This window comes from Quercus robur, chromosome 9 (assembly GCF_932294415.1).
Source record: "Quercus robur chromosome 9, dhQueRobu3.1, whole genome shotgun sequence".
NCBI lineage: Eukaryota > Viridiplantae > Streptophyta > Magnoliopsida > Fagales > Fagaceae > Quercus > Quercus robur.
The window spans coordinates 52,342,434-52,355,696 of record NC_065542.1 but is presented as its reverse complement, the minus strand read 5'-3'; the positions used below and the strand labels follow the sequence as shown (position 1 = coordinate 52,355,696).

Sequence of the window (13,263 nt, the reverse complement as noted above, 5' to 3'; positions counted from 1 at the left end):
CCGTTGATGTAATTTTAATGGGTTTTGGTTACCGGCTAAACAGGTTTTATATATAAACCAAAAATTATAACATTAATCATACTTTTCTCCTCTCACGTTTGCTTCTTCCTCTGCTTGTCTCAGTTTGCCGGCCAAAATGGCCAACTGGCCCTAAAATCGTAACTATCTAGTTAGTAGGCTCTGTTTAGAAACATATTTTGTTTATAGCATCTCGAGCCTTAGAGGCTCGATTTTGGCCTCAAAATCGAGCCTTTAAGCCTCGGTTTTCTATTGTGATCTGGCCGAAACGAGGTGGAATGTCCAGCTGGAAATCGAGTCTTAAAGACTCGATTTCCACGTGCAAATCGAGTTTCTAAGACTCGATTTCCACGTGGATCTCGAGTCTTAGAGACTCGATTTCCAGCTGGAAAACGAGTCTCAAAAACTCGATTTTTGAGTACAGTTACTCTTTGTTTTGATCGTGTCTGGTCATGTCTTGGTCCCACAGTTCAGCTGGTTTTGTCTGGTCTGGGGTTTCTCAGGAGTCAGCCTTTGCAGTTTGCACATGCTCTCACTCATTGTAGGTATACACATTCGGTTGTCTGGCTGTCTCATTGTAGGTACACACATGCTAGCACCCACATCCTTCCTCTCACTCATTTTCATTTCAGCAAAAAATTCATCTGGTTGTGCTCTTTTTACTCTCATACAAAACTCACCCCATTACAAACTTCAAATCAAACTCACCCCACATCCTCATGTCAGGTAAGGTTTCTCAATCTCTCTAGTTGTTAGTTACATATAATATATATATATATATATATATATATATATATATATATATATATATATATATTTATTTATATATGTATTGTTAGGTTTTTTTATGGGTATGTGTATCATGACTAATTTTTTTGTTTGGTTTGATATTGTTTTTTATATTTTTGATAGAATGATTTGAAGGTTTGTAATGGGGTGAGTTGTGTGTTTAGTTTTTTTAGTTTTTTTTTTTTTTTTTTTTTTTATTTTGGAAAAAAATGATAATGATTGAGTGTGTTTGTATGTGAATATGCAAATGTGGGGTTTGTAAGAAGTTATATTTGGTAGTGTATATATTTGCTAGGATTTTATAAAAAGTAAAAAATATATTTAGGTATATATTTGTTCATGACTATTTTTGCAAGTTAGTGTATATAATTTGCTAGGATTTTATACAAAGTAAAAAATATTGTAGATATATATTTGTATTGTTAGGCTTTTATCATGACTATTTTTGCAAGTTAATGTATATATTTGCTAGGATTTTATAACAAGTAAAAAATATTGTCGATATATATTTGTATTGCTAGGCTTTTATCATGGCTATTTTTCTTGTTGTTTGGTTTGATATTTTTATTTATATTAGTTAGAGCTGAGTTGAAATTTTGTAATGGGGGTGAGTTTTGTTTTTAGTTTTTTTATTTGTTTGAGTACGAAATGATAATGATTGAGTGTGTTTGTATGTGATGTGGGGTGAGTATATGCAATTGTGGGGTGAGAATTTGTAATTTTTGTACTTTGAGTAGATAGAAAAGGTTTTGTAATTGATGTTAAATGAAAGAGAAAAAATATGTCGCTAACATATTATACTTGACTCTCTAATAAGTTCATAACATCTGAAGAATATTGATATAAATGTATACTACGGTGGACCCCTTAACAATCCTGGGGGGATTGAGGGATTTCCATTTACAGGGCCGGGTATCCAATGCTACCCCATGATGATACGTCGTAAGTTGAAGACGTTGAATGATTTGAAGTTGAAAATAATGGACGAATTGAATTTGAACTCTGCTTGGTATGACATCAAGATTATTTATCGTTACCTACAAGAAGTCCTACATGAACGGATAAATTACGGGTATATGGCGATTAAAGAAGACAAACATGTGAAGATGATGTTTAATAGGATCCAGAAAATGTCCTAAGTAAATGCTGCTGAGTTGTACATAAGTTCAGAGCCGCTTGCGAAAGTTGATACTGAGATGGTGCAACAAACAACTACGTCTTTACAATTTACAGCCCTTGATGATGGATGTACTGCAATGGGAGGGTATACAATGGGAGGTTATATGCTCCCATCTCAAGATCATGTTGTAAATACTGGTGAAACCCTCCATTGTCAAGAGACACATTTAGAGGAGGATGACGAAGACGAAGACTATGTTGAAGACAAAGACGAAGACAAAGATCATGCTACGAATGATGGTGAAAGTATTGATGGTGTGGATGAGTACAAAGAGAGGATTGAATGAGGTGACCTTGAGAACGATGTGGATGACCATGAAGTCGTTCCCCATTTTGAAGAGGAAAATATGGAGTTCCATGATGAAGGTGATGCAGACGATGATATTGGCATCCAGCGTGATACAAATACGACCACTGGCTACAGACCTCCTGCCGACTCATTCTACGCAAATACTTGGGAAAATATGTTTGATCCTTCACGTCTATTAGAACCATTTGTTTGTACTTGGTAAGATGGGATGCATTTTTGTAAAGGGTTGACTTTTGCAAATAAATCGGCGGTGAAACGTGCATTGACAATATACGCAGCAAATGATAATAGAAATTTTATAACCCGGAGGTCGAGCACCACAAAATTGTGCATCACATGCGTTGATGACAACTGCAAGTGGTACGTTGGGGCATTCATGAAGGCTAAACTTAATGGTCTGTGGGTGGTCACATCTTATGTGGGTCCACACACTTGTATACCCTTTGGCCTGCAAAGAGACGGTAGAATGATGGATTCTAATTTTGTTGCATCAGAAATTGTGGAAAAATTGCGACAAAATCACACTGCTCGTATTGATGAGCTCTGGGAGATCATACGTACTAAGTATAATCATGAGCTTTCTTACTATAAAGTATGGGACGCAAAACAAAAGGTAATTGCTAAGATATTTGGGGATTGGGAGGAGTCTTACCAAAGGTTGCGGAAATTGTTGTTGGCATACTTGGATCAGGACTCAGGTACCAAGTACAGCTATCACACCATACCTAGGCCATACGAAGGTATTGCGGTACTGTGCTATGTATATTGGGCATTCGCTCCATGCATTACTGCATTCAAATATTGCAGGCCAGTGATCAGTATTGATGGAACTCATTTGTATGGTAAATACAAAGGGGTGTTGATGATTGCAATGGCAACTGATGCTAACCAAAAGGTTTTGTCTCTCGCCTTTGCTGTTATAGACAGGGAGTCAGGACCTAGTTGGGGTTGGTTTTTAGAGTGTCTCAGGACTTCCATAGAGCATGTCATACCTAAGGATGGCATTTGCATTATTTCTGACCGACATAAAGGTATCAGATGCGCCATTCGAGAGTGGCGTAAAGGTGAGGACGGAAGAGAACAGGTATATCATCGATATTGCCTTCGACATGTTGCTAGCAACTTCAACACAAAATTTAAGGACTCGACTCTAAAGGCATTGGTCTTGAAAGCTGGATATGCGACTCATGAAGCAAAATTCACATCCATAATGCAAACCATTAAGGAGGTCGAGATTAATTTACTGAGGGGTGTAAACCCTACTGATCGCCACATCCTACGCTATATGCCATACACATATCTAATGAGTGAGGATGTTGACAAATGGACCCAGTCACAGGATGGTGGAAGACGTTACGGGGCAATGACAACCAATATCTCTGAGTGTTTTAATGGGGTACTTAAAGGTGCCCGCGGTTTGCCCATTGCTGCAATGGTTGAGTTCACATGGTCCAAACTTGTTGCATATTTCTACGATCGACATGAAAAAATTCTTTCTGATCTCTCTCAAGGTAAGGTGTGGAGTGATTATGCAATGGAGATCTATAACAAAAATGAGCAGAAAACTGCAGGACACACTCTGAGCAATTTTAATCATGAAATTGGTGTATATCAAGTGGTTACCCCGTATAACGACCATAGAGGTGGAGGGGGAAACCACAGTCATGAAGTGCACGTAATTGAGCAAACATGTGGTTGTGGAAAGTGGCAAAACTTGAAGATCCCTTGTTCACATGCAATTAAAGTTCTTAAAGGTCTGCACCTCGATGCAACCAGCTATATTGACCCATGTTACAGTTTGAACAACGCCATTCAGACATATTCACATCATTTTGTGGTGCCAAAATCAGAGTCATTGTGGAGGGATGTTCGCGGACCACGGTGGGTGCCTGACCCACAGCTGTTGCGGGGTAAAGGTCGTCCTGTGAAGTCAAGATTAAGGAATGAAATGGATGGGATACGACGAGAACGGGGAAGCCGGAGGGAAGATCCGGACTTAAGGGAGATTCAACCAAGGCAACGATGTGGAGTGTGTCATCAAGAGGGGCATAACCGCAGATGTTGTCCCAATTCCCATGGGGCTTTGACAAGTGGTAGTGCTGCAAACTAGGCAAGTGTTGTCACTGTTTTTATATAATATGCTCAGAATGTCATTTGGTTGTTGTTCTTCACATTTGGAAATTAACAACTGTACCTTCGTGGTTGTCAGGCGAGCGGAGACTGGATTTTTGAATGGCATTGTACGTGGGACTTGTGGTTATGTTCGGTATGGACAAGTGCAGCAAATTCTATGTAGACTATGTTGTATCAGTATGGACAAGTTATAGGTGACTATGTAGAGTATGTTGTATCAGTATGGACAAGTGTTAGACGACTATGTAGACTATGTTGTATTGACTTAGTTTTTATTTTGTTTATTGCTAAATATTGTTCTAATTGAACATTTGCTATCCATTGTACTCGTTACATTAATTGCGTTGTGCAGCTTTTGCCTGTAATGCAATGATATGGCATTGGCAATGTAGCTACTACTTTGGCAACTTCAACCACAGCGGCCTTGTTTGAACCGATGATAATGTATTGACTGTTTTTGTGTGCTAAGGGCAACTAAAATGCCCATGAATAGTAACTGTTTGAATCCGATTGTTTGCATCTGATGTACTCTCTCCTTGACTGGTGATTATGCTTGTATCTACTTCTTTACCGCTGACCATGTGATGTGTTCTGGATCTCTTTTACTATTGCAGGGGAAGGGAAAAAAGTAATTCTGGTTTACACCTGCAGGACTGCAAAACAAACGAAAAAAAAAAAAAACTTCCCAGTGGAAATCGAGTTTCTAAAACTCAATTTCCATTTGGGTGGCATTATCGCAAATAAATTATAACACCAATTTACAAAAATGCCACTTAAATGGAAATCGAGTTTTAGAAACTCGATTTCCACTGGGAAATTTTGCTCTCACACTTCCCCCTAAACAGTCTTGAACTCTCGGGTTGGCAGGGGAAAAAAATTCCCCAGTGGAAGTCGAGTTTCTAAAACTCGATTTCCATTCAACACCAATTTACAAGAATGCCACTTGATTGGAAATCGAGTTTTAGAAACTCGATTTCCACTGAGACATTTTTCCCCTAAACACTCTTGAACTCTCGAGTTGGCAGGGGAAAAAAATTCCCCAGTGGAAATCGAGTTTCTAAAACTCAATTTCCATTCAACACCAATTTACAAGAATGCCACTTGACTGGAAATCGAGTTTTAGAAACTCGATTTCCACTGAGTCATTTTCCACTCTTCAACTCTCGAGTTGGCAGGGGAAAAAAATTTCCCAGTGGAAATCGAGTTTCTAAAACTCGATTTCCATTCAAGTGGCATTTTCGTAATTTGCCCAGTGGAAATCGAGTTTTAGAGACTCGATTTCCACTGGGAAATTTTCCCCCTCACCATTCTTGAACTCTCGGATTGGCAGGAGGAAAAAATTGCCCACTGGTCCGTACTCCACACTAAACAGTTAAACATTCAAGGGTTGTATTCGGTAATCACCTATCTATACTAGTTCTAAGAGCATCAAATTTCAAAGGCACGTGAATGTAGTACATTAAAAACAAAATGTATTGCATTTTTAAATTATTAATATAACATTATTATAAAATACACCAAGAGCATTACTGTCGAACTTTGTAAATGCAGATCCCGCAATCTCATAATATAAATCTTGTAATACAAATTTCTACAGAGCAAACCTTTCCAGTAATACAAATCTCATAATATAAACCTTGTAATACAATCTCGCTCCTTGCCAGTAAATTTCCTTGCAATTGGAATAATTACCCTATCATACATGGGGACCCAAAAAATTAAACTGATGACATCAAAGGATGAGAGAGAGGCTACAGGAATGGTGAAAGAACCAATGCTTGTATCCATCATCATTCCTTGCTCCACAAACATTGTAAACATCTAGGCATAAACAGCAGAAAAGACAATTCCAGTAGCCCAAATTGGAAACATGCAGATCAAAATCTTCAATTCTTCCACCTGTGTTACAGTGCAAAGCCTCCATGGATTGGAGAATTCCTCACTTTTGCTCTCAGCATCTGACACTACAACGGCTTTATCAAGGCACCTGTGCAGCAAAAATAAATTAACAGTGATTTTTTTTCTTGGGGCAGAAGTTGTTATGCAGTTGACAAAGTTGGGAAAAATGTCAAACTTTCATGCAGGTACATACAGTGAAATGATCTCATGTCATCAGTACAATTCTACACAAAGATAAGTAATTTGTGTTGAACAAAGCATTAATTATAAAGAACAAGTTCTTTATAGTGAACAAAGCATGAATATTTTGAGATCTATCATTATAGTGACAATACTTCAATAACAGCTACTATGTAGTGTCATTGCACATTAAATAATAAACAAAATTACCAAGACTTGTCTACATTAGTTCCATCCAGATCAGCACCACTAACACAACTTTCATTTCAGCTAAAAAATTAAGCAAATAGATTTCATGTCTAACACCACCAAATTCTCACATGGTGGTTTAATGATGTCTTCACAAAAGAATCACAACAACCTTACAACTTTTCTTTCCATTTGGTCTCACCAGAGTGTACCAAACTCAGTTGACACAAACAATCAGATCACATTAATTTTGAGGAACTGCAGATTGGAAAAACTGGATGCAACATGTCTTTGGTCTTCCTTTGACAGCAGGCAACATCCATGTATATAAAGCTTGATAAAGGCTTCCATTTACCTTATTGTGTATCCTTTAGATTCATGGCCACAACACAATTGCATAACCCATATATATTCAATTGCAAGATGCTTCCATCAGATTTCACAGTGAAATAGCCTCTTAGAGTAAGACATTTTCATAATATGTAAATTTCTAAATTAATAAAGCCTGCACTTGCTTGTACCAGCACAAGCTGCACACTCGTCAGCATCTCCTGCTACATGGTTTAAACAGTGTTTGATCCTATCAGTAACAACATCCTGCAATATTTGACCATAAGATTTAAGAAGGATACATATGCCTCTCCATCTAAATATTAGTAAAATCTTAAAGCAGGGGTTACTCGGTTACTCCAGATTGGCCCTAAATGGGTTTTAGTTTTAATTTAATAAATCAAGAGTATTATATAACAGTACCACTTGTGAAGAAAGGGAAAAGCATGTTACGGCTGGAGTGGCCAAGAGACCTGTAGTTCAATGGCATTTCCCAGATCTCTCCATGGAGAGAACTTGAGTTCAAATCACCCCACCCCCACAAAGAGCAATAATGAGGAACATTTTGCAAAATATAAATGGTGTGAAGATTAAAACCTAGCAAGCACTATAAAATTAGAGCACATAGCCCAATCAGAAAGTTAAGCATAATTTAAACTTTTGGCAAAGCTTTAGAGACATTCATTCGGATGTTGGCCCAATAGAAGGAAAAGGATAAAATTTTATACCACAAGTAGATCATGCAGACCAAGAGGTGCAGTAACGATATATGACACATCAGGGTGTTCTTTTGCAGCTTCAGCAGCTAAGGAAGGAATATCATGTAAAGTGACACAAAGCATTTTTATTAAAAAAAAAAAAAAATCAATCTAGTCACCAATTCTGTACAGTATATCTATAATCAAGGCACCAGAGGAAAGTAAGCCGAGCTACCTGATGCCAGTGTCGTCCAGGGAAGAGAAAAAATGGGCTTACAATCACACGATCTGCACCTTGTTGAATGCAAGAAACAAATGCATCTCTTATTGATGGTTCTGCCAGCTCCTACCCATATCAAAGATATTTCAATAAATGAGAAGCTGTTTGTGCAGAAATAAAACCATGACAAAAGCAACATAGTATGATGTCCACCCAAAAAGGCAAGAAAACCAAGCAGCAGCGCTACATGCACTAAAAACTAACCTAAATCATCAAGGCAGTTATGATCAACCTGCTCTATGATGATAAGAGTTATTATATAAACAAAAGAGAAATAAAAAGGTTCACTTAGAATCCATTTAAATCAGACTGCATCTATATCTAGCTGACAAAGAGCAAATTGGCAATCAAATGAGAAATGAGCTTATGACAGTGAAATTGTAGGCGAACCCAATGTCTACTTACAACAACAACAAATTCTTAGTCCAAAATTTTTGGGGGTCAACTGTGGATCCTCAATAGATTAATCATGAGAAGCCTCTGTTTACTTATGACAAACCTAAATTATAGAAGGAATCAATGAATGCGTAAAACATAGTGTCCCAACACCCATATTCTACATATAGAGATATGCAATCAATTGCTTTGAAATAAATAAAACTAATGAAAGAGAAAGAGGAAACAAAACAAACCAAGAGCAACGCAAATAGAGAGATATGCAATCAAACAACCATTTGAAATAAAAACAAAAATACTTATTCAAATGGGTTTCTCTGAAGGCAGCAGGAACCATAAAATGTGTCATTCACATACTATTGATGGCCAAGTGACATTAGAAAATCATACGATCATGACGATAAGAAACATCTTGAAGTAACTTGAAATCAAGATTGCAAGCAAAATATCTTTAATCCTGTGCAATTTAAGAAGAATAAGCCAAACCAATCAATATTGTTCAAGATGCAACTATGATAACATTATGAACAGAAGTGCCTCATCTAAATACTTAAGGTTAGCTAAAAGAGTCCTATTTTATTAGGTGTTATTAGGCCATGCCTCCAAGGTGATCATATGTTGAATTTTTGTAAGCATTCACAAACTCAACCTATAGTCTATTAGGCTTTCCTGTTGTATCATATCACCTCAAGATTAAAATAATTCATTCTCTACAAGCTTAACCATATTTGCAAATGGGTCGAGTTTCAAGGCAACATTGCTCATGAGTATTAACTCCAAATTCTCACGAATGAATTCGAATCTCTTGGTATTTTAGAGTTTGACAATCATTGGGCTTAACACCATCATTTCAACTACTTGCTTCTTCTCATGTTATTTACCTTTCAATTTATCACACCATAACTTGTAACTATTAACTGATCATTCAAATCCAGGAGATACTTCTTTCTCCACTAAATCAATTACCCTTAATTCCTTGATCACATTGAGAAAGCTTCCCAACTGATCAGTGCTTAAGGACTACCTAACAAAATATTATTCCAAGAAGCCACTCTAGAGATTGCCAAGTCTTAACATAAGCAAACGGCTCAATGTAATGCAAATGCTCACCTTAGGCTTCCAGCTGATCTGCTTAGAAATATCTTTGTTGCAAGAAGAAAAGTACCAAGAAACAAAAGATTGCCAAGAAAGACATCTGTCAACAATTAAAACATAATTGGTAAACCCATTTGTTAGACATCATGCAAAATACAAGCCACATGAAAGTTTTGAAAATTAAATTCATGTACACTTTACACATATGCATGAGCGAACCTTTCGACATGTCCAAACTAATGAAGAAAGGCTCATGGACGAACTCCACTCTTCATCACAACTTTTTAGAACAAGACTCCTGTCTAGGGTATTGCTAAAGCACTCAATCATAATCGTAGCCTGACTTTAAATAATTATTGAAAATCTTAGATCAAAACAAGAAATATCATCCCAATGACAATGGATACAAGCATCCAAAAGAAGATAACCAACAGTTGACTTCCACAATAAACCCTGCAAAGTTGTAAACAAATAACAAACCCATATTAGAATTAGAAAACTTGAACAGAGCAACATCATTATGAGATTAAAGTGAATAAACTAAAATGAAGAACTACCAGTTGTATTTTAAGAACATATGGAACTGTAAACTCCAATAAACAAGGATAAGAACTTACAACATTCTAGGTACATGGTATAGAATAAAAATCAGGTCTCACTCTTAGCGTTCCACTTTATGCTCCACCAACTGCAACATGTCATATGTCTAATTTTTTTTCATTTTAAACTTTAGTTAATTTATAAGAGGGACATGTGGCAGACTATGATTGGTGGAGCATAAAATAGAACACCTACGGTGGGACAAATGACTTTTATTCCATAGTACTCATCCCACCAAAAAAAAAAAAAAAAAGGTATTTTGGGTACATGTTTAAGAACTTGCAAAGCAAAAATTCAAAAGCAATGTGAATAAATGCAACAGAGTAATTAAGCAAGTCACACTTATAATAGCATGGAAAAGGTAAAGTGAGTTTAGAGAGTAGATGTACCTCAAAATGTGGAGCTCCTTGTTTAAGAACGTTAAAGAGTAAATGTCTATATGCTTTGGGCTTGTGCAGAATCAAATCAATTAGAAGAATCTACAACCCAAAAAAAAAAACACCCAATAAACTTAACTGTCATAAATGATATATGTATGTACTATGAAGCACCCAATATGGAAAAAATTAGAGATAATTATTAGCTTTCCCATTAAAAAGAAGAGAGAAGAGAAATACCAAGAAATTACATTCGATGTACTCATCAGCAACTGCTTTGCAATTCTCCTATCAAAGCCAGCAAATCAGAAAATTAATTGTACCGTGTAAATGAAATTTAAGGAAGACAAAAAAGAGAAAGAAAGGAAGAAAGGAAAGAAAACAAATGGGTGCGTACACATTTCATGAGTCGGATGTTTCCAGGTGAGTACTGCACGAACAGTGTTTTGATCCGAAACCCACATTCCACACATCTGTACATATCCATCTCCATCTCCATCTCTCTAAGCTCTTTCTTCTCAAATCTACACTCACGTATTGAGAAGGGGTGGCACTGGGTATGGAAGGCCTAGACACAGAGTTTTCAGTTTGGAGACACAGAGACGTGTTGACCCGTTTTATATAAAGTACTAGACCCAAAATCATCTTTGCCCCAGTTACTTGAATACTTCAACCAAATTATTTGGCCAAAATGGCCAACTGGCCCTAAAATCGTAACTATCTAGTTAGTAGGCTCTGTAGAGAAAGATAATTGGCCGCAGTTAAATACATCACAAATTAATAAGTTAGAATCATTACCAACCACTTCAAAATCGACCTAAAAGCTGCCTCCTCCAAGCTTATTGGCATTAGAAAAGTTATTTGTTGCTACTTTTATTGTGCTGAACTTGAATTTTAATGCTTCCGGCCTTTTCATAGCATCATCATCTTCATGAACATAATTAATGAACAAACCATAATGATTAAGTAATTATTATATGACAAATAATGCTTTTTAGCTGCTCATATATTGTAAAATAAATTTTGAAAATGTATCATTTCAGTTACCTTTTTTGGACCTTATGCCATCTCGTATAATAAGGAGGAGGTCTTGCATGTCCTTCGTCAGATGCCTCGGGTCCAGCGTTGTGTCCATGTTTGTGCCCCCCTGTCCCACAAGGAGGTGCCTTTGATATGCGTTTCGGCCGACCTTCTTGTTGAACAGGTAACCCACCAGCTTCCTCAACATGAACATGGGGTGGGTTAATGGCTGATGAAGGGCCAATAGACATACTGTCGGAGGGTGGCTCCTGCTGTATGTCAGGTGGGGTTAGATGAATACCCAAGTCAAAGGATGGAATGGGTGACATCTCGGGAAATGACCGTGGGGTGGGTGGACGAGAATGTCAGGCCCAACACAAGGATGTGGAGTCAATGGGGGGATGGTGGGACTACGGGATGGATGTAGGGTGGGTGAAGGGATTGTGGGGCTAAGGGATGGATGTGGGGTGGGTGGAGGGGGATCAGAGGTAGGGACAACTCGAGGGGTACAAACATGCAGACGTTTAGTAGGAGCTGTGCTCGTGCTTGGGCTCTCAGTAGTGCTTGGCCTCTGAGTAGCTGCTGCCACAGGAGTAGCTGCCTCCTCATTTAGGACCTCAGGGTCCCGAGGTCGTACACGGCCAATCGCCTGCACTGCAGTCAACACATCAATAATGTCCTGGTGGTCCTCCGTGCCCACCGGGTGACGGCTCAACAAATGGAGGTATCCTTCAATTTGCACATGGAAAACCCGAGTATATTAGTAATGCAATACAGTTTATGTATGTACGAATGAACAATCAATGTTTTATGGGCCCTCTGCTTGTAGGGCAATTCAAGTTATTCCATAAAAAATTGGGAAGAAAAATGTATACCATAACTCTAAAGGCTGAAATAAGAAATATGACCTTCGATTTTGAAATCAACAAATTTCTCTATAAGGTAAGCGAACAAAGTTCTCTATGAGGAATCTTCAGTAGAAAACAACTTTAACCTACTTCTTTGATGCTAAGCATACATTGGACCACATATATCATGTTTTATAAATAGTGGTTTCATGCTAAGAAGTACGGTAATATGTACAAGATGTGGAGAAGTTACCAATATAGTCAATGTAGCACCAGGAACATCAATGAACCTCCGAGTCACCCTTTTGAACCAGTCGAAGTACTCATGCTGTGGAGGCATATCACCAAGCACTGCTTGACAACACCGTTGAAGGCGGTTACCCCAATTTATGATATGCAGAGCATGTTTCCGCATCCAATCAACGCCCACCTTCCCCCTCAAATCAATGGCATAAAGCACGGTGTCAGTGTCAACATCGGCGGGAATTTCTTGGATCATCCCAAATTGACGAACGACACGATCCGGTGTATGTATCTCTACTAGGTGGAAACATACAAGCGGCACCGTTGCCGTCCACACAACCCTCCTTGCAACGCACCATGGCGGATGGTCCTCAAAATCGGCTTCATACGGCTGCCACACCACCTACAGTAGCCCAAAAACAAATACGCAACACATTAGGAAACTATGTTTATATTTCAAAATTCACCAAACATATATCTTGTTCCTAAACATGTTAACATGTTAAACAAGACATTTTCATACCTGACTTGGCAACATTGAAGCTATTTGCATTTGCTGGTGATACCTGTCCCTAAAGATGTGGGCAGACCTGTTTTTCTTGTTTGGGACCCACGCCCACCTACAAGTGTTGTCAAGAACAAAAGATCAATATTTATAACTTTCCTACTAAGATAATAT

At 37.9% G+C, this 13,263-nt stretch overlaps 3 protein-coding genes and 1 long non-coding RNA gene across 4 annotated transcripts; 1 reads left to right on the top strand and 3 right to left on the bottom strand.

Moving 5' to 3' along the window:
• Positions 1 to 2,765: 2,765 nt before the first annotated feature.
• Positions 2,766 to 4,406, top strand: LOC126701189 (uncharacterized). The gene has a single exon (XM_050399309.1). The coding sequence runs from the start codon at positions 2,766 to 2,768 to the stop codon at positions 4,404 to 4,406; it is 1,641 nt and encodes a 546-aa protein (XP_050255266.1).
• A 2,331-nt stretch (positions 4,407 to 6,737) lies between these two features.
• LOC126699030 (uncharacterized) lies at positions 6,738 to 8,071 on the bottom strand. Its single transcript, XR_007646671.1, has 3 exons — positions 7,961 to 8,071; positions 7,756 to 7,832; positions 6,738 to 7,294 (listed from the first exon to the last, which is right to left on the bottom strand). It is a non-coding gene; the product is annotated as an uncharacterized LOC126699030 (long non-coding RNA).
• A 1,596-nt stretch (positions 8,072 to 9,667) lies between these two features.
• Positions 9,668 to 11,046, bottom strand: LOC126699028 (protein ARV 1-like). The gene is made up of 5 exons (XM_050396574.1): positions 10,871 to 11,046; positions 10,714 to 10,761; positions 10,486 to 10,575; positions 9,904 to 9,949; positions 9,668 to 9,798 (listed from the first exon to the last, which is right to left on the bottom strand). The coding sequence occupies exons 1-5, from the start codon at positions 10,970 to 10,972 to the stop codon at positions 9,683 to 9,685; spliced, it is 402 nt and encodes a 133-aa protein (XP_050252531.1). The 5' UTR covers positions 10,973 to 11,046; the 3' UTR covers positions 9,668 to 9,682.
• Positions 11,047 to 11,305: 259 nt separating this feature from the next.
• LOC126699029 (uncharacterized) lies at positions 11,306 to 11,829 on the bottom strand. Its single transcript, XM_050396576.1, has 2 exons — positions 11,521 to 11,829; positions 11,306 to 11,400 (listed from the first exon to the last, which is right to left on the bottom strand). Exons 1-2 carry the CDS (start codon positions 11,820 to 11,822, stop codon positions 11,397 to 11,399), a joined length of 306 nt encoding a protein of 101 aa, XP_050252533.1. The 5' UTR covers positions 11,823 to 11,829; the 3' UTR covers positions 11,306 to 11,396.
• Between the last annotated feature and the right edge of the window lie 1,434 nt (positions 11,830 to 13,263).

Bases quoted from the DNA above. Each gene is read 5' to 3' on its own strand.
- LOC126699028 (XM_050396574.1), bottom strand. From the start codon at position 10,972: ATGGAGATGGAGATGGATATGTACAGATGTGTGGAATGTGGGTTTCGG. The intron at 10,576-10,713 runs GTATTTCTCTTC...TTTGGGTTGTAG, and splicing joins ACATCGAATGTAATTTCTTG to ATTCTTCTAATTGATTTGAT. The intron at 9,950-10,485 runs GTACATCTACTC...ACAACTTTGCAG, and splicing joins AAGGAGCTCCACATTTTGAG to GGTTTATTGTGGAAGTCAAC.
- LOC126701189 (XM_050399309.1), top strand. From the start codon at position 2,766: ATGGATTCTAATTTTGTTGCATCAGAAATTGTGGAAAAATTGCGACAA.
- LOC126699029 (XM_050396576.1), bottom strand. From the start codon at position 11,822: ATGTCACCCATTCCATCCTTTGACTTGGGTATTCATCTAACCCCACCT.